The sequence below is a fragment of the Ochotona princeps genome, chromosome 5 (genome assembly GCF_030435755.1).
Source record: "Ochotona princeps isolate mOchPri1 chromosome 5, mOchPri1.hap1, whole genome shotgun sequence".
Taxonomy (NCBI): domain Eukaryota; kingdom Metazoa; phylum Chordata; class Mammalia; order Lagomorpha; family Ochotonidae; genus Ochotona; species Ochotona princeps.
Genome location: NC_080836.1, coordinates 34,322,981 through 34,347,925, shown reverse-complemented (window position 1 = coordinate 34,347,925; position 24,945 = coordinate 34,322,981). Strand labels below are relative to the sequence as shown.

At 43.0% G+C, this 24,945-nt stretch overlaps 1 protein-coding gene across 1 annotated transcript; it reads left to right on the top strand.

Annotated features, from left to right (window-relative positions):
• Positions 1-1,519: 1,519 nt before the first annotated feature.
• Positions 1,520-19,747, top strand: NMI (N-myc and STAT interactor). The gene is made up of 8 exons (XM_004577338.3): positions 1,520-1,780; positions 8,894-8,977; positions 10,702-10,797; positions 11,664-11,826; positions 15,943-16,049; positions 16,143-16,329; positions 17,243-17,349; positions 18,579-19,747. Exons 1-8 carry the CDS (start codon positions 1,589-1,591, stop codon positions 18,759-18,761), a joined length of 1,119 nt encoding a protein of 372 aa, XP_004577395.2. The 5' UTR covers positions 1,520-1,588; the 3' UTR covers positions 18,762-19,747.
• Positions 19,748-24,945: the final 5,198 nt, after the last annotated feature.

Here is a 24,945-nt window from a genome sequence, read left to right as displayed (position 1 = left end):
ATAACCACAACCCAGGGCTGGAAGCTGAGATCAGGAGCCAGAAGCCTCGTCCGGATCTTGCACATGGCTGGCAGAGGCCCACACACTTTGGCCATCTTCTGCTGCTTTCCTAGGACATTAGCAGAGAGCTGAATTGGAAATGGAGCAGCTGGAACACAAACTGGTGCCCATATGGACGGATTTATCTGCTATGCCACAACGCTTGTCCCAGAGTCAATGTTAGATCAACTCTATCTGGCTGTGATCCTGTCCTTTAGTATTTTTCTAGAAAGAAAAAAAAAAAATAGATTTAACAACACAATGTTTAGTTTGTCCAAAGACAAATTCTAATAATTCTAGTTGGGACATCTAATGTCTTTTATTTTCATTTCTAGAAATGGGCAACACCTCATCCTGCAGAAGTAAAATGCTTGTGCTGATGAGTGAAGCAGAAGGGGCTGATGTAATGGTCACAACAAGGCTGAATACAGCAGGGGAGAGGACCAGCTAACCAACCAACCAAAAACCCAGGTTGATCACTTCAAAGTTAGTTTTCTTGTAGCGGTTAAGGCAGAGGAGATTTCCTTATCATGCTGGCTAACACTGGCCAGTTTGGGGATTTAGCTTTTCTTGGGAGGTCAGATAAACAATTTAGTTTCTTCTCAACGACAGGGAGATTCCACATGAGTAATTTCATTCTTATCTAGTTTGTATCTACTACAAGAACTTGGTCCAAACCATAATTCTTTCTTCAGTTGCAGCAGATGGATTTCTCAACAGGGGTTGATGTATACAAGGACATTCTAATCACTCAACACTTTTTTCCCAGTTAGAAATCATAGCCTAAACTGCTTGTCACCGACCTACTGGACTTGAAGGAATATAATCAATTCTTTAGATCACGTATAGATGACTATATGTCACAGTAAACTATAACTTCAACTTGAAGTCTTGGGTATAGGTCTGCCTGCCCCACCTCTCATAATGAGCAGTGCAGCTGTGGGGTGGTTCTTTGTGTAGGGTTTAGAAACCCATCAGAAAAGAGCGCTGGCCTCGAAATAAGCCAGATGTTTCTTTTTTCAAAGAAAAAGCCCACACCTAGTGAATGTGTTTGTTTAGGAGCCTCACAACCAAACAAACGCCCGGAAGGAAACTTGGAAGGGATGTGAGTCTTAGAAACCGCGGGAACACCATAGCTTTCCCAACTTCATGGCCCCAAGGGTTCTTTGCAAAAGACCCAGAGGCGTTGATCGCCCGCTGGCTGTAAACTTTTGTTAACCGCAGGTATCAAGAGTAGTAACTTACACTGACAGTCACACTGTGAAGGCAGAGTCCTGGTCTGACTTTCTCTGGTAATTACTCACTTTTCCAACAATTGAGCACTGTAAAATACACGTCCTGAATTAGCATCCATGGAGACTTCAGGAATACCTTTACGACAATGTCCATCAAAGAAAAGCTTGATCGCGTTTTAGAAATCGAAAGTGAAATTAGTTGTAACTTTTTGTTTCGGTTAGTGAGAAATCACCGGAGGCAGGAGGCCTGGTGTCCTCAGCAGTGGTTGAATTTCAGAGGGAAAACCGCCTTTTAAACGGTTTTGTAGTACTTAATGGATCAGGCTGTTGACTGCGAGCGACACCTCCAGCCGGCTCCAGCCGAAGCGTTACTGCCACCGCAGCGCGGGCTTGGGGGACCCAGGACGTTCCCGCCCAGCAGCGAGGTTCCGGCCCCGACGGAGCCTTTGCCTTCCTGGAAGGGCAGGCGCGCTGGGCCCGGGGCGCGGCGCTTGGCTGCGGTAGCGGTGAGTGGTGGGCTGCCCCGGGTTTGCTGCAGCCCCTGCCAGGTGCTGGGGCTGGAGCTGAGGGAGACTGCTGTGGGGGGCCGGACACAGCGCGAGGTTGGGGAGCGCAGATCACGGAGCTCTACGCCCCCTGTGCCGTGCCAGTCCTGGAGCTCAGGACCACCGGGCCACTCGCGGGGACCCACCCGCTACTGGACCCACTGGACTTTCTCTGATCTCCGTCGTGTGTTTGCTTTACTTCAATCGGGAAATGGAAACTTAACTCGGGTGTTTCCCCCACAGTTTTCCTTGGGTGTCTTTGTAGAGAATTCGTAGAAAAACGAATTTCTTAAGGAGACTGTTTTTGCTTTGCAAGAAGCTGCAAGTTGTTTTTTTTTTTTCTCCCAAGGCTAAAAATCAGTCACTCATGCAAAGATGCAGCCATTTACACCAAGCTAAGCTGTTGCTAACCTTGCTTGAGAAATCAGTTTCAATTTCTACAGCAGAATGCCTTCGGCTCTAATCTTTAGAAAGTACACCAAAGTAACATCGGGTGAACCAATATGTTGTTTTTCCATTGTTTTACCTACCCTGTTCCTGCTTTGCAAGAAAAGCAACCCTGAAATGACCAACCCACGTTCTCTTGTGACTTTCTGTACCTTTCCTCTCTTCCATGGCTGTAAAACCAACCTCCGTGCTCAGCCCGTGGGAACACTTGCTCTGTTTTATGGAATGAAGTGTTTGCGGATTTTAGCATTAAGTCAATTAAGTTGCAATTTTGTCTTGCAATAGTGTATGTGTCCAGTCTATCCAAAACACATGCTCTATTTCCTTACATTTTGTTGCCAGGCATGCATATTTGAAGATTTGGTTGTGTATGTTTTGGAACCACAGTGATAATGAGGATACTAGGAGACAAGGGGGTGGTGATTGGTATTGATTTTTCATTGTTGCTGTAACCAATTTTATGGGTTTAGTGGCCTATCTTAGGACTGTAGGCTTGAATTCTGCTTGAAGTTAAATGGGGATAAAATTAAAGTGTCAGCAGGGTTGCTTCCTTTGTGGACAATGCAAGGGTGAATCAATCCCCTTCCAATTTCTCAGGGCTGTTCACCCCATGTGGCTAAGTAGTCCTTCCTTCATTCTCAGTGGCAGCAACACTGAAGTTCTGCTGTGACATCTCACTGTGACTCTCCTCTTCTGCCTTCCTCTCTCACACCTTATTTTTGATGATTTTATTTATGTGAAAGAGTTACAGAGAGAGAGAGAGAGACCTCTTTCATTTTTAAGGACACTTACAATTTTATTGAACTCGCAAGGATAATTCAACATGATCTCCATATTCTAGGGTAGCTTATTAGGAACCCAATTCAATCGGCAACCTTAATTGTCCCTTGCAGAATAACCTAACATATTCATTGATTCTTGGGATTCGAATGTGGACACTTAAGAGGGGGCTGGTATTCTGCCTAATGCATAATTATGTATAATGAAAGAGTTAACTCTACATTGAACTTACACAAAGAGAGAAAATACATCCAGATGCTGACTGGAAGGGTTATGTAGCATTCCAATTATACCTAGAAATTTTATTTCAAACCCCTCAGAATTCCAGCATTGTCACAATAATAGTTTAAAGAAGCCATTCCAAATATTATCATTTCTGTCTTTTGGAATTGCAATCAGAGGACTTAACATGCTCATGGTTAATAGCCAGTTCTATGGATTGAGTGCTCGAGAGTATGAACTTGAGCTATGCAGTGCTCTGTCTGAATGCAAGAAGAGTGGACATGCTCCTCATCGTGAAGGTCTTTACAGATCAATCATGGATAATGACACAGACTTATGAATAAGCTGACCCCAAAGAAATAAGACAGGGAGGTGGCATACTGCGGGCATCAAAAAGGCTTCAAGAATTTAGGGGGAACTTTAGAATGAACAGTGAAGTTTAAGTGCAGATGAGATTGGGTGGAGAGGAAAGACTTGGCATACTTAGGGGTCGGAGGGAGAGGGGGGAGGCTGCAAGTGTTTGGTGTGGTCAGCGCATGTGGTCAAGGAGTTGTCTACATGTCTGCATGAGAATGGGGAATATGTATGCAGTTTTAAAAGTATGTCATGCATTTCCTCTCAGATTTACAGGATAGCTGCAAATAGAGTAAAACAACTTCTCTTTTTCTTGAGAGTAAGTTTCCAACCTATGGCCTATGGCACCATGTAATACTTAAACATGTCTTTCCTACAAGAAGAGGTATGTCCCTACAAAACCCAGTGCAGTCATCAGAGTTAGGGAAGCAATAGTAACACATGAACACTGTTCAGTCATTGGGATCCCAGGCCGGTCCACTGCAGCAGAGGACCTGCTGCAGAGTCATGCGTTGCATTTGGTTGTGTTGTGGCTCTTTCTTTTCTTTTTTTTTTTTGAAATTACTTTATTTTGATTATCTTTATATAGTTGATTAGAGCACAAAGGGTCAAGGGTTACAGGAAAGTGGGAAAAACTATTGTTTCCACATTATTATTGTTATTATTTTCTGTATCTGGCTTAAAGGGGGAGATAAAGGAAGAAGCCCCACCAGCCTTCTACCCATCCCAGGTCCCCGATGAGGGGCATGCTCCAGGGTCCTGCTCAAGTGGTTTTGATAATTCAACAGTTCTATATTGCTGCCAATCTCACCATTCCTAGCACGATGAAATCTCTCCAGAATCCACTGGCTGACATAGTCCTCCTTAGAGTCTCCGTTTGCCCAGATTTTCAGTGCCAACACATGGCTGGGGCAGTTGATTGATTTGTTCTGTCCTCCGTCCTTTGTTGTGGTTCCAGGTTTCCTCTGTAGGTTCCGATGGACTGCCATATCCTCCATGTGCACCTGGACATGCTGTGCACTGATCCATCTGAGCCTCTAAGGATGCTCAGCTTTGACGTTTGCATTGCATGGTCAGATCATGGAATCTGCAATTTTCTTCATGCTTGGGGTTCTGAGATCAGCAGTTCAGTTGGAAGGATCCCCAAAGAAACTTTGTCTGAGGTGATCCCAGACCTGATTCTTGTGTGTGCTTGCCAGTACAGGGTTAGGCACAGTCCATCACCCCAATTAGCAGGTGGTTGCAATTGCTGGGTCAGTTCTGTCTCCAGCCCTGTCTTCCATAGGAACCAATGGGTGTTGCAGTCCAGCCTGATTCTGTCCACCATACACTCGGCCCTCACACAAACCAGTGGGAGCTGCAGCCTAGTTGAAGTGACCCGCAATAACCCCCACCAGGCCCACCCCCTGCCCCGATTCCTGTGCTTGGCAGTATGTATGGCAGACTAGTCCAGTCTGTGCCACATCCCATTTAGCTTTAGCACATGTCAATGGGCATTGAAGCCTAGTTAAACCCAACAAGGCCCACTGTCCAGCCCATGCACATGCTGGTGGGTGCCATTCTGTCCAGCCAGGTCTGCCCCAGTCCTGGTTTTCATTCTCTTCAGTGGGCATGATAACCCAAGAAGGCGGTGTTTCTCTTTTTTAATGTTCAATTTTATTTTTAGTGTTGTTTCTAAAGTTGAGAGGGATTCATACCCATATTATGATTATGGTGGGGAGGGTCAAGGTACGGAGAATGGTGGGTGGGACAAATGCTTCATTTTTTCCCTTTGCCTATTTTTTAAAAAAATTATTTTTATTGGAAAGGCAGATTTACAGAGAGAAGGAGATGCAGAGGGAAAGATCTTCCATCTGTTGATTTACTCCTCAAATGGCCACAATAGCTGGAGCTGAGCTGATATGAAGCCAGGGACTAGGAGTTTCTGCTGGATCTCCCACATGGTTGCAGGGTCCCAAGGCTTTGGGCCATCTTCCACTATTTTCCCAAGCCATAAGCAAGGATCTGGATGGGAAGTGGAGCAACTGGAACATGAACTGGTGGCCATATGGGATGCTGTCACTTGGAGGTGGAAGACTAGCCAATTGAACCATTGCTCTGCTCCAGATTTTGTTGTTGTTGTTGTTGTTTTTCTCTGGCATCTGCAGGAGGGAGGCTAGAAGGAGAGAGGGTAGATCCTTGCTGTCAAGCTTCATCAGCACCTGGGGGTGGGAGATAGTCATTTAATGATGTCTTAGAGACCCTGATGTGGAGAACCATGTTCCAAGGGTGGTTTTCATAATTCTGACACATTGCTGGTTTCATTGCTCCAGGGTTGAGAAAATATTTCAAAGGGCTGTTGGATGATAAAGTTCACCTTAGTACCTCCACACACCTTGACACTTGCCACAAAGCTTTGTCAGAAGAGCTGTTGGTCTGCTTCACTTTCCACCCTCTGATGTGATACTTGACTTCCTTTGCTGGCTGGATGAGCTAGCTGGCTGTCATGTCCCCTTTGTTCTGGACATGCTGTTGACTGCACAGGCATCAGCCACTGAGGAGACCCGGTCCCAATACCTGTACTTCAAGGTTGCACCAAATATCTTGTGAGTTTCCCTACGGGTGAGGTTTGAGTCCAATTGTCTTGTTGAGGAGTCCCCCAAGAAACCTCACCTGGAGTGACCTCAGAATTGACTCTTGTGTGCGCCAGCCAATGCAAGATTAGGTTCAGTCTGTCACCTGTACCAGTCAATGCACATACCAGTGGATGTAGCCACCTGGTCATTTCCACCCCAAGCCCCACTTCTCACACGGACTGACAGGTGCTGCGACCTAGTCCAGCTTAACTCACCACAGGCCTCGCCCTCACAGAAGCAGATGACATGGGCCCAGCCTTGCATGGTCCATCCCCTGCCCTGACACTCACTGGAGGGTACTGCAGCCTAGCCCTGCTAGGCAGGACTCCTACTCCTAGCTTTCACATGTGCTGAGGGCAGCAGGTGATGGTACTTAGTCCAGCCCATGTTTCCTATGTGGATGGTGCCTTTGTCCAACCCAGGCATACCCTCTGATTTCCGCTTTCTAAATCATGCCATCTTAGCTTCCTCGTTTGCCTGCACATGTAGTGACCTGGTCTGTGGAAGCCCCTTGAAGCCATTCCTCACCTGTGAGTCCAGCGGCCTGGTCCTTGGAGTTCCCCACTCCCCCGCATCTCTAAACCCCTTTCCCTGGCAATCTTTAACCCCCCACAGCAAGGCAGCATGCTGTCATGTGAGGCTGGGTTGAACCTGGACTCTGGTAGTGGCTTTTAGTCCTGCAGTCATGCTATGTGGGGCCGTGTATGTGTTGTGTCTTTAATTTTTATTCTGGTAGTTTCTTGATCTTTTTTTGGGTTTTGTGAATTTGAGACATTGGAAGGGAACAAACCAGAATACACCCTCAATTGGAGTTTGATGTTTCCTCTTGCGTAGGGTCAGATTATGTTCCTTTGGCAGGAATGTCATCACAATCATGCTACATTCTTAGTGCATCCTGTTGCATGATGCAAGATTTTGATTTGTCTCATTACTTAGTCTGATTATCTCATTCTGGGGGCATCTGCCAGATTGCTCCTTTGGGAAGTTACCCTTTCTCTTTTAAACCTAATATTTTGTGAGAAAGTAATTTGAAAGTAGATTTTATTCCTTTCATCACTAAGATTTTAATTTATTCACGTATGTATGTCAGCGTGGACTAAAGTTTTCTAGTGAAGTTAGTCATTACTTCTGTTTTTTTTTAAATCTGTATTTATTTTAATATTCATTTTAATCTTTTTTATTATTTTATTACTTGTTTTAATCTTTATTTAGTTTAATCTTTAACTGAAAACCATCTGAAACTAGATTCTGAGTCCTTTAGTCTTTTCTCATCATTCTTTAAGCACACCCTTGTTTTTTGTCATCATAAGATATCCCAGAGTTCCTTCACAGCTATTCTGAGTCCTGGCTTCCACCACACAACTTCATTTATTTAATTTATTTATTCATTTTAAAGATTTATCTATTTTTAAAAAGAATTATTTTATTTTTCATTGGAAAGTCAGATAAACAGAGAGGAGGAGAAACAGAAAGGATGATTTTCTGTCCATTGATTCACTCCCTAAGCTGCAATATCTGGAGCTGAACCAATCTGAACCCAGGAGCCAGGAGCTTCTTCTGGGTCTCTCACGTGGTACAGAGTCCCAAGGCTTTGGGCCATACTCTACTGCTTTCCCAGGCCACAAACAGGGAGCTGGGAGGGAAGTGGGGCTGTCAGGATTAGAACTGGTGCCCATATGAGATCCCGGCGTGTGCAAGGTGGCCACTAGGCCACTATGCTGGGCCCAACTTCACTTGCTTTAAAAAGAGTATTTGTGAAAACCACAGATGAGATCTCTTGCATAGAGAAAGAATTTGTTGGGGGCCTGTAAACTTTGTTTACATCTGGGCAATAGACTAAGGAGAATTGAATAAAAACTCTTCATAAAAACTGAAAGGTTATAATAATAGTATGTTGAAATGGAGCATAAATATCATGATTAGGAAATGAACTACAAAGGAATGTTAATACCGTTTGTGTTCTGCATATTGTGTTGACAGCAATGGAATTTCAGTCTATATAGATTTATAGATGTGATATTATTTGAAATATAGACTTGAGATGTAAACTATATAGTAATAAAAAGCTTCGCTGATGGGAAAAATGCTAATAGCAAAAAAGAAATGTTTTAGGGCTGGTATCTAAGTCTGATGATTAAGAAACTTATTAATGAAAGAATCTCAACTGAATTTGAACTGTGGTAATGCAACAAGGTGGAGGAATCCACCACTGGGGTGTTTGGGGAGGGGTGGGGGGAAATCCCAGTGCCTATAAAACTGTGTCACATAATGCAATGTAATCAATAAAAAAAGAAAGAAACTTATTAAGATCACTGAGCCAGCCCACATTAGAGTATCTAAATTTGACTTGAGGCTCAAACTCTTGATTCCAGTTTCCTGCTAATACAGAACCCACAAGGCAACAGTTAATCCTAAAAGGCTGTGTTCCTGTCAACCATGTGAGAGACCTGGGTTAAGTTTCCAGCTCCTAGTTTTGGGCTATTCTAGCTTCAGCCATTGCAAAAATTTGTAGTTTCTCTCTCTCTGATTCTACCCTTCAAATAAGTATATAGAAGTTGAAAAATTTATCCTAAAAAAAAGAGATTTGCATGTATAAAAGATTTATCTTGTCCTTCCTTACTGCTTTTTTAAAAAAAATGCCTCTTGTTTATATTAGGGAATCATGGCAGCTGATGAACATAGCACAAAGCAAGCTTTAGAAGAACATCCAGATGAAACCTTTAACAGAGCAGACATTCAGGTAAAAGGGGGAAATTATTAGATATTATTTTTAAAAATTCACTGGCACAGCCTCTGCAATCTTGGAAGGAGGGGCCAAAGGGAATTTGACCTTAGGGCTTGGGTAGAGGGAGCTCCCAGCAGCATGGCAGCTGATGGGAGTACCTGAGCCAGGTTGAACTCAATGCTTGGTGTTCTACCCCAGCTACCATTGCCAAGTGGTGAGTGAGTCCAGGGCTCACTTAGGCCCAAGAGTTTTTTCCCTTCATAGTAAGTACACTGTGACAGGATCTCTTGGGAGCTCGTGTTGGTCCCGGACTCTGCCCACTGCCACCATCTTGGGCTAGTGGGCAGCCAGAGCACCAAATGGTGTATGACCTTGACTGCTGAGTGCCCAGCAGAATGCTCTTGGGTCTTGGGAGTGGTGGATTACTGCCTAGAGACATCCATGGATAAAGACACTGTGAATATAGGTGAGGAAAATATTGAGGGACTGCTAACTACAGGGCCATTGCCCTTGCATGTAAGCAAGGGGACTGGGACCTAGTGGTTTGCAGAGGAGAGACTGGAAGATCTGTATGAGTCAGACTCACACACCAACCCACATTGGAGTCCAGAGTAGGGCTTGTTAGCACAGAACATTGTTGACCACCACACACCAGTCTACAGAAAAGCTAGGGTTGGGGGACCTGTATAGCAGGGCTAGATCTCAGTACCCAACTGAATGTTGGAACAGTGGACAGGTCACATTAGACAGGGCCATGACACTAACCAGCATGCAAGAGAAGCAGGTCTGGGGGTAGATTCTGTGGTGGATTTGTGGGCTAAGGCCTGTGGAAATACAAGTCCCACTGGTTAGCTCAGGAGTTGGGGTGGTGATGGGCTGAGCTAGGTGTGACCATGGAACCCGTCAACACTCACAGATACAGGGACCAAGAATAGTCTGGGCAGATCTCTGGTGACTTTTATTATGGGAATGTTTGTATATCTTTGCGCAATAGGAGTTTGAATTTTGGAGGCCAACAGGTATTCATATATATTTTTTAATACTTCAACTGTGTTATCCAAGTTTTACAGGAGAATCTTATTCCCATTCTTTTTTATTTAGTGAAGTTTATTTAAGTTTCTCTTAGTTTAGCTGCCTTCCCACACTATCCAATAAGCTCTAACGGAGCTCCTTGGATTTTATTCCTAAAAGTGAAGTGTTTAATAATGATACAATCGTAATTTAAGCCACCTATCATCAGCCCTCTCTCTGGCATGTCAGAATGCCTATGTACTGTCTGAATAACAGGTACTTTAAAAAGAAAAAATCAACTTGCCACAGAGTCACATGTCCACAATTATAGTGCTATTTAAGAATCATATGGCAGTCACAAACGGCTGGGGTGGGGAGAGTTGATAAAGCACTGAGCTGAAGTTCAAAAGAGCTGAGTCGTCATTCTTGCTTTAACTTAAAATATTTTCTGTGACTTAGTACCAGGTGAACAGTAGTTTCTTTTTTCATTTAATGGATATGAAAACAACAACAAATCCAAAGAAAAATTTGTCCATGTTAGAAGAATCAATGGGTGATGAAATAGAATAGTCAACACATGTATAATTCGTGTAAACAGTGTTATTTTGAGGTTGTCTAAAGCCCTTGTTTGCTTTGTTCAGGGTAAGGCACTCAGGATTTTCCATTCATTTAGGAAAAAAAAGTTTTAATGGTTGTTTACATTTTTGGAATCACTCGATATTTTCTAGGGATTAATCGATGAGATTATGATGGTAAATACCCAGTTGGAGAAGGAGATCAAAAAGTTGGAAGCTGAATTACAAGAGAACTCCCAAGACATCCAGGTAGTCCTTTCATGATTTAATACATCCCAGTTTTGATGGAGTCACTCTCTTCAGGAAAAGCTATTTAGTCTGCAGAATTTAGCTCTGAAATGTTATATTCGTCCATGGTTCCAAAAGGAAAGTAACCCAAAGTCCACCTGTAGTGGGAATGAATCAGTAATTGGGGTATATTCACACAATAGAACACTGCACAGCAATAAGAATGAGCAGACCACAATTAACATTGACCTCTTCCAGTTCTCCTCTATGAGTAGAAGCACCCAAGCATTTGAGCCATCTTCTGTGCTTTTCTTAGGCCATTAGCAGGGAGCTATATTGGAAGTGGAGCAGCTGGGACACAAACTGGCACCCATAGGAGATGTCAGCTTTGCAGGTGGTAGCTTTATTCACTACACCACAATGTTGGCCCATAAATTTGTATCAGTATAAATCAAGAGTCTTTCATTTAGATGAAATTATCTGAAATTCAGTATTTCAAGCTTTTTTTCTTTTGTGATGAAAGTCAACATACTGTCCAAAGATTCCTTTATGAGAGGTGAAAGGTACTTACAATATGAATGACATAGGCTTTAAAACAGAATGCCCTATAAAATTGACCTGCTTGAACATTGATGAGAAAAGCAGTAGGAGTATATCCTCATAATTTAATCTGTGGGATGATTTTAAAGGATCAACCTTTGATCACAATACTGAACACTTCTATTGGGAGAAGCAGATACTAAAGATATTAAAATCATGCTCAATAGTCTGTGAAGAACTAACAATCAGTGGAAAATGAATTATTGGATAAATATTTCACATTACCATGGGAAGGAATTAAATTATTTGTTGCCTTGATTTTAATCAAATATTTCTGTTTGAGTTAGATTAAGGAAGATATCCCCGGAGCGAAAATGAAATTTGTATCAGTAGAGAATCCTGAGAATGACGACAAGTTTTTAAATGTTTCCTGTACATTTCAAGTGAGCTCGCAAGTTCCTTATGAGCTACAAAAGGGACAAGCACTTATCACCTTCGAAGAGGAGGAAGGTATGGCTAATGATAAAGAACAAAAGCATGGCATCTTCAGGAAGCCCTTGGGTCTTCAAAGATCTTTCACAGATGTTTAGCTTTTGGGTCACAGTTTTTATGTGTATCATTTCTTCTTCGTGTCATAGTGACATTCTGTTAGGTGTGAATAACCTCTTGTAATGGCTGAAGACACTTACTTTGAGATGTGAATTAAAGTGCCTTGAATATGATCATTCAGAATGTGATGACTCTGGGACTAAAATACAAGCGCTGTGATGTCCAGAAGTACCAGCTTGTTTCTCCTCCACCTGCCACCTCCAAACGATAATAACAGTAATAATGTTTTTCTTAAAGACTTATTTATTTTTATTAGAATGGCAAATCTACAGAAAGGAAAAGACAGATTTTCCATCTACTGGTTCACTTCCCAAATGGCCACTATGTCCAGAGATGAGCCAATCCAAAGCCAGAATCCAAGAGCTTCTTCTGGATATGCCAAGCAGGTGTAGGGTCCCAACCAAGGCTTTGGGCCATTCTCCACTGCTTTCTCCACAAGCATGGAGAGGACTAGGAAGTGGAGCATCCAGGACACAAACTGGTGTCCATGGGGAATGCTGGCACCACAGGGCAGAAGATTAGCTGATTGAGCCATCACATTAGCTCAGGTAATAATGTTTTAGGGCTGTAGAATTTGGTAGATCTCAGAGTGTTCTCAGAGACATCTCATTTTATACTGTACAACTCCATAAATGTAGTCTGGTAGAATAGTTACTTGCAGTTGTTTCTCAGTATCCTTTGCAAATTGGTTCCAAGACCCTCACTGATATCAAGCCCCATGAATGCTAAACCCCCTTACATGAAAAGGTATAGTGCAGCCATATACCACATGACATGGCAGTTTATGAGCAAGTGTGTGTAAAGAAGTTTTTAAAAAATGTATGATATTGTGGACATAGCAGTTTGTGTAAGCTCCCCTAGTAGTGTTCACAGGACAGTTAAGCTGCCTAATGATGTACTTTTCAGGATGTGGCCCAACCATTAAGCCATGTGTGGTGCTACTTGCCTACGATATGCATATCCTCCTGTATGTTTTAAATCAGCTTTACTTAAAATATCTAATACAGTATTAATGCTATGTAAATAGTTACAGATGCTATGTAAACAGCTATCCTGGATGAGGAGCAATGACAAGGGAAAAACAGTCTGCGCATGTTTGCTTACACACACGAGTTTTGTTTTAAGATATTTCCCCTATGTGGTTGGTTGAACCCACATAGAAACTGTGGACATGGAAACTGTAGATACATAGGAGGAGTCTATTTACATTTTCCAGCCAAGCAAACAGACTGAGGATGCTGAAGTGATTTGCTTATGGACACACAAGCAGGGAGAGGAGAGAATCTGAGAGTATGGGATTTGGAAGGGAACCTGACATTATCCATGTCTGCCGTCCTGTGGGCCCTTACTCAGAACTGGGAGGCACCTTCATGAGGAGGATGTGGCTTTGGGTGCTGCTTTGCATCTTTCTGGGAACAGGATTTGGGTGGGTTCTTTATAATGCTTAAACTGTAATGACAAATTTGGTAGTTCCTACTTCATGGTAGGATTCAATGGGAAATGTTGCCAGAATACTTAGCCCAGTGTCTGACTCATAATAAACTGCTATTACATGTCAGCTCTCATTACTTCTACACATTAGGAATCTTCCAGATGATGAAACAGAGACTGAAAGAAAGGAAATAATTTGCTCAAAGTCCATATTGTTAAAAAGTTACAAAGTGAAGTGAGAATTTCCACATGCCCTTGTGTTTCTTGTTGGACCAATAGTCCTCGGAGCAGGCTGAGCTTCCACTCTCATTTTAATTAAATTATGGCACAGAACCAGATGATCTTCACAAATATTCCAATGCAAGACCCCAAAGATGTTTGATTATAACCCACACTTCCTCTCCTCCTGATATCTTGTCTATCACTTTGGCTTAAAAATAAGAGTTACAAAGAAAGTACTAGGTTTTCAAAGGCACACACAAAGCATATGTCCCCAGTGTGCTTTCCCTTTAAAAGATTTATTTGTTTTTATTTGAAATAATTACAAAGAGAAGGAGAGAGGGCTCAGCGCAATAGCCTAGTAGCTAAATCCTTGCCTTGCATGTACCGGAATTCCAAATGGGTGCTAGTTTGTATCCTGACTGATCCACTTCCCATCTAGCTCCCTGCTTGTGGCCTGGGAAAGCAGTAAATGATAGCCCAAAGCCTTCAAATCCTGTTCCCACGTGGGAGACCTAGAAGAATTTCCTGGCTCCTGGCTTCAGATAGGCTTAACTCTGGTGTTTGTGGCCATTTGTGGAGTGACCCAGTGAATGCAAGATCTTTCTCTGTATCTCCTTATCTCTGTTAATCTGCCTTTCCAATAAAAATAAATAAATCTTTAAGAAAAAAAAGAGAGAAAGATATATGAAAAGAGAACACTTCCATCTGCAAGTTTACTTCCTGAATGACTGCAACAGACAGAGGTAGGTAGATCTAAAAGCAAGATCCTGGAGCTTTTTCCAGGTCTCTCATGTGGGTGCTGGGACCCAATGACTTGGGCCAATCCTTTGCTGCTTTCTCAGCCATTAGCAGGAAGCTGGATCAGAAATGAAACAGCTGGGACTTGAACTGACACTCATATGGGATGCTGGTACTGCAGGCTTAGCCATGGCACCAGTGTCCCCAGTTTGCTTTCATTCCTTCTGGAGCCACCACTGTAGCAAAGGGTGGAGGAGGAGACCAAGGACCCTGTTGGCAGTGGCAAGCAGGACAGATACAAATGAGGAGAGTGCTGTGATTGAGGTTCTCTTTAGAAACAGCCACACCACTTCTTCCATTCCTGACGTGGCTCTCAGGTCACCATCTCCTGGGACAACACTGGGTTTAATCACAAAGCAGGAGGAGCTAGCTTTTGATTAGCAAGAGTCACAGATGTTGAGACACAAGGCATTCGCTCTCAACTGAGTCAGATCACCAGATGTTGGGGGCTTTGTGGGAGTGGGAGGGGAAGATGATTGTCGGAGTATTACATCATTGGTGTTTTGTTATTGTCATCGGTTGCTGTTAGCAAAAAAAAAAAAAAAAGTCATCTGAATTACAGAGTCCTGGTGTAGTACAATGAGTCTGAATCCCCACATGACCGCACCCAGCTTTCTAGCCCCGTTTTTCTCTTCCTCCAGCTGTGCTCTGCTATCTAATTGCCATAAAAAACATGCGAAGTTTACAAGATATAGAGTGATGACCTCTTATCTTCATGATAAATTAGAATAAGCAGCTGAAAATATCAACAAATGGGTGTGATAAACTGATGTTACATAATTAAAATTTATTACTCATCTGCATAGATTTCAAATTGGTTCATAATGTGCTCTTTGGGGTTCTAATTGTTTTTGGCATAATTGTATAACTGACCTTTTCTCGTGTGAACTAATTGGACTTCACAGATATGTGATTGGTCTAACAGGCCTATCAACTTTTAAAGCATGCTCTCAAGAGCATTTTGACAAAAGAAGAGTTCCTCATTAAACATGGCAAACAAAACAGCCCTCTGTTATTTAAGCCTATGTAGTCTAATCTGTTATACTTGGGAAGGATAGGGACAAAAATGAAAATGTATTTCTTTGGTGCTAGTGCTATATAGGGATAATTGACAAATAGCAAAGTTAAATAAAATTAAGTTTGACACTGACATAGAGAAGTCTCCAACTTTACTCAGTATTTCAGAATTTCTGGCTGTTCTTTCATTTGGTAGGGGAGTATTCTGGCAATGTTGTCAGCAGTGCAAAGGGAGGATGTATGGGTGAGCTAAAATAGCATGTGAATTCGTAGAGGATTATCAGGCATTTCTTGAGGTAACGGAAGAGAGTATCATTTAAGAGGAATCTAGGATGTAATGTCTACTCTGTAATTTTTCTGATGTTTTTGACATTCATACTTTCCACTTAAATGGGAAGACCATTACCACTTGGAATTCTCTAAAAGACAAAACAAAGCAAAATGTTAAAATTAGATTCTTGACAATGAAAAAATTCAGAATTATCTGCCTTAAAAGCTTAAAAAAATTTCTAAGTATTAGCAATTAATCCTTCCCAAATTATTTTCCAGTTGCCCAAAATGTGATAAGAATGAAGAATCACTGTGTACAAATACAGGATAAAAATGTGAAGATGGTGGCCAAGCCAGTTCCGTTAAACTCAGGAGTCAGATTTCAGGTAACAAAATGATTGACGCTTTTTAGGATTGTGTTCAGCAGGGGCATTTTCTCAACCTTTTTGTTGTTTCATAAATATGAAATGACTTTACAGGTTTATGTAGAAATTTCTAAAATGAAGATCAAGGTTACTGGGATTCCTGATGAATTGCCCAAGGAACAGATGCGGGATAAACTGGAACTGAGTTTCTGCAAGTCCCGAAATGGAGGCGGGGAGGTGGAGAGTGTAGACTACGATGAGCAGACTGGAAGTGCTGTCATCACCTTTGTGGAACTTGGAGGTACCCTCACATTTGCAAAGTTAACAAGTATTCTAGCACTCAACTATTTTCTGCAGGCATTCCAAGTCTACTTTTCAAATTTATAATACATTAAACCTCTGTATTGTGGGTTGCAGCACGTAAGTTAACAGGGAAAGAATTATAGAACATCAGTATTGGGTTCTTTCATTTTCAAAACTTTATACTGGAGTTTCCAAAATGGAGTGGAGAATTCCTTAGAAATTAATTACATGCGGGGCTGTAGTGTAGCCTAGTGAATGAAGCTGGCATCCTGCTTTGTCCTTGCTGCTCAGATTCTGATCCACCTTCCGGCTAATGGTTCAATTACCTGGGGCACCTGTGAGCCTTGTAAGGAGATCCAGATGATGTCCTGACTTGGGTCTGAACCAGTCCCAGCCAGTAAGGCCTTTGGGGAGTGAAGTAGCACATGGAGCTCCTGCTCTGTCTCTGGTTCTACATCTTTTTCTGTAATTCTGCCTTTCAAATAATAAATAAATGAAGCTTAAACAAGAGGGACATGAGTCACTCTTGTTCATAGTATTTATGTGGTATTGTTCTGTTTGAGCTATTTTTTTTTCAAGATTTACTTATTTGAAAGACAGAATTACAGAGACAGGGTGATTTTTCCATCAGCTGGTTAACTCCCCAGATGATTGTAATGGCTAGGGCTGGGCTGAAGTAAGGGTCCAAAAGGTTTATTTGGGTTTCCCACATGGTTACAGGGACCCAGGCACTTGGGCCATTCTCTGCTGCTTCCCCAGGAACATTAGCAAGGAGCTGGATAGGAAGTGGAGTAGCTAGAACTTGAATGTCAAAGGTGGTAGTTTTTCTCAGGCCCCTTGTAGGGAATTTCAACTTGGATTAGAAATGTTTGTGATATTAATAAGAACAATTTCTTTTTATTTGCTTGTAGTTGCTGACAAGATTTTGGAAAAGGGAGATTATACTCTGTATACTAATCAGGACTGCCATAGAGTTCTTGTTTCTCCATATATGGAAACACATTTGAGAAAGTATCAGGTAAAGTTACCCCTTTTATTTTAGGAACTCACTGCCCAAGTCCACCCCCCAAAAAAAGAAGAAAAATTATCTGTTACTGTTTCAATCTTATCTGTCAAGACAGCAAAATAGTGGCTTCAATTTTGCTTGGTGCAGAAGGAGTTTATGTTTTTAAGGGCTGTCTTAATGTAAAACTTTACCTTATTTATTGTGCAGATGTTTGTTTTAAAACTAACTTTTTCCCCCCCATTTTGCTTAGAATGTATATAGTCTATTCACTTTCACTCCCTAGATGCCCATAGCAACTAGGGCATGTCAGGTCTGACATAGGAGCTAAAAATTCCTTCCAGGTCTGCCCTAGGGTTGGCAGGGACCGAGGGACTTGGCCTCATGTGCAGTTTCCCAGGGTGTGCATTAGCAGCAAGTTGATAAGAAGCAAAGACGTTGGCATTTGTATCAGACACTGAGACGTGGGATGGGGCATTCCAAGCAGCAACTTCACTTCTCTGCCAAAAGCCCACTTTTATTGTACAGTTGAAAACAGAAAATAATGACATGAGTGATATGATCTTTATTATTATTATTGGTTGGAGACATAGCTACATTCCCTTCTTTTGGGTACCAAGAATTAGAAATAATTCTTCCTGCTCTTTTTCTCCAAATTCAGAATTTTCTTTTTTTTTTTAATCAAAGTACTTTATTACTTTTTTGCTTAAGATTATTGTATTTATTATTACAAAACTGTGGCAATGCAGCAAGGTGGAGCAATCCACCATGGGGGGGAGGGTTTGAGGAGGGGTAGGGGGAATCCCAGTACCTATAAAACTGTGTCATATAACGCAATGTAATAAAAAAAAATCGCTAATTCGGAATTTTTATTCCAAATAGGCTCCTCTTTCCTAATTTTTCCCCCTCAGTTATTAAAGGGTATTGCCTTCTAACTGGTCCATTAGCCTGAAATCTAGAGCTTAGATTCACTCTGCTTCATTTTCATCATTCACTTGGAGACTAAGTCTTGTCAGGTGCCTCTCTGGTTAGTCTTCCAGCTGCTCTTTCCTCATAAGGCCTCCTGAGTTATCTTCCTGAATCTCAGCTGTGACTCTGAAATTCTCTTCCTTTAAAAGCCTTCCTTAGGTTTCTGCATTTCTCCTGAGATGAAGGCAGAAATGTGAAGCAGAACTTGTAAAAGCAATTTTATCATTTAAAGCTCTTCAACTTTTTTTTCTGCTTATTTTCCCCCCTCATCTTAGGCATTTTCAGGGGTCTCTAAGAGGACAGTGCTGCTCACTGGAATAGAAGACATTCATATGAATGAAGACTCTGTAGAGGATTTCATTGGCATTCATTTCCAACGGGAGAAGAATGGAGGTGGGGAAGTAGAGGTGGTCAAATGTGCTCTAAACCAACCTCATACAGTGTATTTTGAAGAATAGAATGATAGAATTATATGAAAATTACAAATTCTGAGCCCAAGTCTCTAACTATTTGACAAAGATGAATATGGTATTCATCAGAAAGGAGAAAAATGTGATTATTTAGTGTCTGCTAATTTTTACAAAGTGTATTTTCATGTGTTTGTATTCTACTTGGGATCTAACTGTGCTGCCTGTTTTCAAACGAATAAGTGCACTTCTGTTCATCTGTTATGTTGGGGGCAGAGGGATAAGAGCTCCAGGCTGCTGAAGTCAACTTTAAGTGATTTCTGGGTCCTCCAGTTTGAACTGGCTCTGTCTGCATGGACCTGTAGGCCAACTGGGTTATGACCCCTGCCAAGTATGCGGGCTTGATACTTCACATTTAAGAAAAATGCAGTGACATGTAGCAGTTTCTCATTTCTGTGGATTTTATCAAAGATTCAAGTCCTTTCATTCCATAAATCCAAATCTTCCCAGAGCCGAGTGTGGTCTTTTCCCTGAAGTTTGCCAAGTGTCTCCTGATTCCCTTTGAGTCATCCTTGCTTCCAAATACAACTGGTAAAGCCTGGCACTCTTTTTTGGTTGTCTTTTACACTTTAATGGAAAGAATCTGACAATTTTGAAATAAAGAAAGAAATAAATACAAAGTTAGCCATTTGTCCTGATTGCTGTGAGGAGATAACAGAGTTAGACACTCGGTTATTGTCCTCCTGGAGCTGAAAGTTTAGTGGGACAGAGACCCAGTTTGTTAGTATCTACTCTTTTTATCTTGCAGAAACTTAAATGACAAAATGAAAGCTTTCTACTCATACAAAGTGAGATTTTTGTGGGGGTGGAAAAGATCGGGGACCTTTGGAAGATTTTATCGTAAACTTGTTTGTTTCAGGAAATACCAGAAGCAGAATTAAACTCATAATGAAATGCCTGCATAAATTAAATACATTTAGAAAGTATTTTCAACCTAAACCTATCCAATGTGCCTGCCATCTAAAACAAACCAAAAAGGTTTTGTTTCTGACATACTTTTAGATTTGAAAGTTATGTTAATATCAGTAGTACTCATTGCTCTCACATTTCTCTTAGGATTGAAAGAAGCTGCCTAAAAAATATGCACTTCAGGGTAATTTCCTATTTGTCGCTAAAAAAATACCTTTCATGTCTAATGTTCTCCGGGAATAGTAAAAATTTTTAAACTAAAAAAATGTGAAGACTGTCTTTGTGTTCTGTCTCCTGACAAAGTTCCTGAGCCTAGGGGATCTGTAAAGAACAGACAATTGTTTATCTCATGGTTCTGCAGACTGGAGAGTCTTCTGAGCCCAGCACGGTCCATCTTCTTGCCTTCTAGTTAGGAGCTTGTGGCTGCTCCAAAGATGACGAAGGGTAGCCTGTGTTGAGACTGGCTTCTTCTCAGGGAGCATTTGCTTTTCTAACAAAGCCAAGCCTGTAACAACCTCTCATTCCATGAATCTGTGCGTGGATTAACTCATTTTCAAGGGCAGAGCCATTATAACTCAATTATCCACCAAAAGCCTTATGTCCAAATACCATTGACATGAAGTTCAGATTACGTGTCCAATACAAGAAGTTGAGGGGTGGAGGGGAGAAAAAGGGAGAGGCCACACATAGCATCCGAAATGCCTCTGTACCTTGGAATGGAGGACAGCCACCGGACACCATCCCAGAGTCCCTGATGTGGGGCGAGCTCAAGGGTCCTGCTGAAGAGGTTTTGATAGTTCAACAGTTGTGAATTGCTGCCAATCTCACCACTCCAAGCATGATGAAACCTCTCCAGAATCCTTTGGTTGACATAGCTCACCTTAGAGTGTCTGTTTGCCCAGATATTTACTGCCAACACTTGGTTGATCAATTTGTTCTGTCCTCTGTCATGGTACCAGATGTCCTCCACAGATTCCAATGTACTGCCATATCCTCCATGTGCACCTGAATATGCTGTCCACTGCTCTATCTAAGCCACTGAGGAGGCCCAACTCTGATACATGCATTCCACGGTCAGACCATGAAACTTACAGCTCTCTCCATGGTTGGAGTTCTGAGCTGACAATTCAGTTGGGGGATCCCCAAAGAAATTTCACTGAGGTAATCCCAGACCTGATTCTTGTGTGTGCTTGCCAGCATAGGGTCTGGCAGAATCATTGCATAAAGTGGTATTTGCAATTATTGAGTCAGTTCTGTCTCCAGCCCTGTCCTCTATATAAACCAATGGGTGTTAAAGCCCAGCCCAATCCTGCCCGCCACACACTTGGCCCTCACACAAACCAGTGGGAGCTGCAGCCTAGTCAGAGTAACCTGTAATAAGCCCTACCAGGCCCACCCCCTGCACTGGTTCCCATACTTGCCAGTGTGTACAGCAGAATGGTCCAGTCTCTCCCCTATTCCTCTCCCCTATCATACATGTCAATGGGCACTGAAGCCCACTATCCAGCCCACACACCTGCCGGCAGGTGCCACTCTCTTTCTAGTCATGCTTGCTCTAGTCCTGGTTCTCATGCTCAACAGTCAGAGTGGTAACCCAAGTGGGAGATGCCCACTGTTTCCCTACTGGGCCCACTCCTGCTCCCAGATCCTGCACTCTCCAAGTGGTTCTGCAGTGTAGTTGACAGAATTTGCCGCCTGTGCCAGTATTTGCCAGCTGGCCCTGGTGTGTTTTTTAAAATGTGGATGTGAAAATTCTGTACTTTCTCACTCAGTTTGTGCTGAATTAAATAAAGTTTATTTCAAAAAGGTGGATTAAATAAGTTTTCTGTTGCTTTTATGCACATCAAAAAGATTTTTAATAATAAGACTTGTGTATTTTTTTGCATTAATGTTTTCCATGAAAATATCAATCAGTGTAACAAAACTTCCAAAAAGAGGCTCTCTGGTGTAGGCATTGTGACACAGTGGGTAAATCCATCCCTTGGAAGGTCTGTATTGCATTGCAGCTCTGTTTTGAGTCTTCTGCCATCATCCCCACCTCTAGCACCCACATCGGAGACACATATGAAGATCCAGATGGAGCTGTACAGGTGGGGACCCACCTAGTAGAAAATTCATGCCCAGGTCTCAGGCTGAATGGCCCACTGTGTGGGGTGAAGGCCACCCTGCTTAAGGGTGCAGTGAGAAAACAATATCGTGTCTAAACAAGGGTCAAATCTGACTTCTCTTTCGATTACCCTGGGCTGCTAGCAAAGGTGGATTGAAGGGCAGTGAGAGAATGGGTATGGGCCAGCGTAATCTGGGTATAGCTGCAGAGAATGACTGGTACCGGCTGCTTGGGTGCACCACTGGATGGGCTGCACAGACAGGGATGAGGAGAGAAAGCCAGGCAGACAGACAGCTGTGTCTCCTGGATGGATGGTGCTGCCATGGGCTGAAGGGGCGGACACACAGGAAGGAGAGTTCTGCTTGGCTTTGTTGATTTTCTGATGATCTTCAGACATTCAGGTGGGCACTGATGTGAATCTGGAAGTTTAAAAATCATGTCTAGAGTTGTGGCTGGCATGGGCATAATCAGCTAAGCCTCCACTTGCAGTGCCACCATTCCATATGGGCACAAGTTTGAATCCTGGCTACTGCACTTCAGATCCACCTCCCTGTGTGTGGTGTGGGGAAGCAGAGGCCTGGAAGAAGTTGCTTGTTCTTGGTTTTGGTTCGGCTCAGCTCCAATGATTGCGGTCATTTGGGGAGTGAATCAGTAGATGGAAGATCTCTGTCTCCTTCTCTTTGTAAATCTGCCTTTCAAATTAAAATAAAATAAATCTTACAAAGAAAGTCACATATAATCCTACTTCCTTTTGTTTTTCTTAAAAGAATCTTAAACATAAACATTATAATTTTGTTACCAGAAATGCCCGGTGGGTTCTTTCCTCAGCTTAGTATAGAAATAAAAAGCCGGGAATCTGTTGCAAACAGATAAGTTTATTTGTGAAGGGACCAGGTGAGCAGGGAAGGGAGAGGAAGGGGAAAGCACCTCCGAAGAGCCGGAGGTGGGGTGCCTCTCAAAAGAGGAGGGAGAGAGAGACACCAAAGGTTTGAGAAAGGGTCTTGGGATTTTATGCCTTCCCTGACCCCTCCTTGTTGGGTGGGGAACCTACAGGTAAGATGTTCCCCATTGGTGGTCTCTAAGTTAATTAGAAAATGGGTGGGCAATGCTGGTGCCGCCCATCTGAAGGTGTGGCCAAGACCTCAGCAGGCCTGGATGGCCTCAAATTTTATTTATTTTCATTTTGTTTGAAGGCACACACACACACAGATATTCCATTCATTGGCTCACTCCCCATGTGCCTGCCACAGGTGGAGCTGGGCCAAGCTGCAACAAAAGGCAGGAACTCTATCGAGGGCTCTCACCTAGGTGGCAGCGACTTCAGTTCTTGAGTCTGAATGTGATTTCCAGGGTGTACATGATCAGGAAGCTGGAGCTGGGAGTGAGACCCCAACGAGGCACTCTGAAATGAGACACAGTGTCCCTGGAGTGACATAGACCGCTGTGCCAGACACTAGCTCCTCATTGTTTCGAAACCTTTACAGCTTTTTTTGGTTGTTGTTTGTGGATGTATCATCAGCCATGTAACAAGCAGCTATATTCATTGATAAATCAAGTTTTTTTTTTTTTTAAATCACTACCTGTTACACAAGCGCCAATGAACATTTCTAAATGGTGTCATCTCTGTACTAGCACTGCAACTTCAGATTCCGTACTACAGGTGAAATTGCTAAGGTTCAGGACACGCCTGTGTCTCTGCACTTCACACTTACAGAGAATTCAAGTGGGAAGGAGCTGTCTTTTCCTCTCCCACTGTAAGGTCACACTCTCCTCTCACAAAAGGGGCTAACAAGAGAAAAACACAACAAATGCATTTAACCGAAGTTAACAAGGGTTTGTGTCACATGGGAGCCTTCAGAAATGAAGACCCGGAGAACCAGGGAAACTGTTTTCCTGCGTAGGTTCTGGGGAGAGTGACAGCCCTGCAGAAACATTTTTGAAGCAGAGTGTGATCCAACGGTCACAGACTGAAGGGACATTGCTAGCAAGGTCTGTATGTCTAGATTCTTGGCCCTGCGAGATGGGAGCTCCCACTTAGAGGACACGAGGCTACAGGGTGGGTGGAAGGCCCACCCTTTTGTCTCCAAGGGAGCCGGCATTGGAAAACCGAAACCAAAAGTTAGTTGTTAGCTCAACTAATGTCCCGCTGCCACGTTTGGGCTTCCCGCCGGCTGCGGATCGCGCGTCGCTGCTCCACCACGGCGAGTCGTCTTTGCTTTGGGTTTTGCGGAGCAGGATCACCTGGGTACCTCGGCCCAGCCCTCTGGCAGGGAGGGCACCTGCTGCGGGGCAGGCCCGGGTGCGGGGCTGGGCGGGATGGCCGGAGGAGACCAGCGATTGAACAGGCCGCCCTGTTAAAAAAGAGGGAGTGTGAGTCAGCCCCGAGTCGCCTCCCTGCAATTGCCGGGCGGTGCGGGCGAGGGGCATAGCTCTCAGGGACCGCACCCGGGCAGCCACTGCCGAAAGTGGACAGATGCTCTAAAAATGGAGGCGAGGACAGAAGTTAGGAAGGCTGTACGTCTTGCTGTGAATTCCGCTCTTTTGTGGTGTTGATGTGTTGTCTTCAGGCACAAAGGGCCGCGAGTTCGCCCATCTGTGCTGGCTAGAAAGGGCAGAGGCCTGTTCTGCACTGAGCCTTCTGGTGCGGTGCAGCCCCCACCCGGCCGGCTGTCTCAAGGCAAGGCGGAACCTCTAGTTCCTGGTTAGAAATGCTGAAGTTAACAGATGCCAAGTGCGCTTTTGTTGACCTAGCAGCAATAAAGGCAGGGTCCGTGAAAAGAGACAACTGGTTTTGAGGGGGGAAAAATGAGAGCAAAGGCAATATAACCCTGTGATTACTTGTAGCTGGAGTCTTGTTAACACTTCTCTGCTTTCTGATGCCATGGCCCATAAGGCGCTGAAAGCCCAACACTGATATTGAGGAAAGTGCCGCTGTCTTGCTAAACCTTGTTTCAGAATTCTTGGCAGGATTGTCTTTCTCCAGGACACACCTTTTTCTTATTAACTGTATACAGAGGAGATTAATAACTCCTTGTTCATATTTGACCTCGGTAAAATGACAATGAGAGAAGGGTAAAGAAGTTTGGCAGGTCGTTGGAATACTTGATTAGATACTTCATAAAAATAACCGAGGTCTTAGGAAACAAGGCCATCCTTTTC

What these genes read in the sequence shown, in the direction of transcription:
- NMI (XM_004577338.3), top strand. Translation starts at nt 1,589, where the DNA reads ATGGATCAGGCTGTTGACTGCGAGCGACACCTCCAGCCGGCTCCAGCC. An exon ending in GGCGCTTGGCTGCGGTAGCG is followed by an intron (nt 1,781 to 8,893) that starts GTGAGTGGTGGG and finishes TGTTTATATTAG; the next exon opens with GGAATCATGGCAGCTGATGA. An exon ending in CACATTTGAGAAAGTATCAG is followed by an intron (nt 17,350 to 18,578) that starts GTAAAGTTACCC and finishes CCCTCATCTTAG; the next exon opens with GCATTTTCAGGGGTCTCTAA.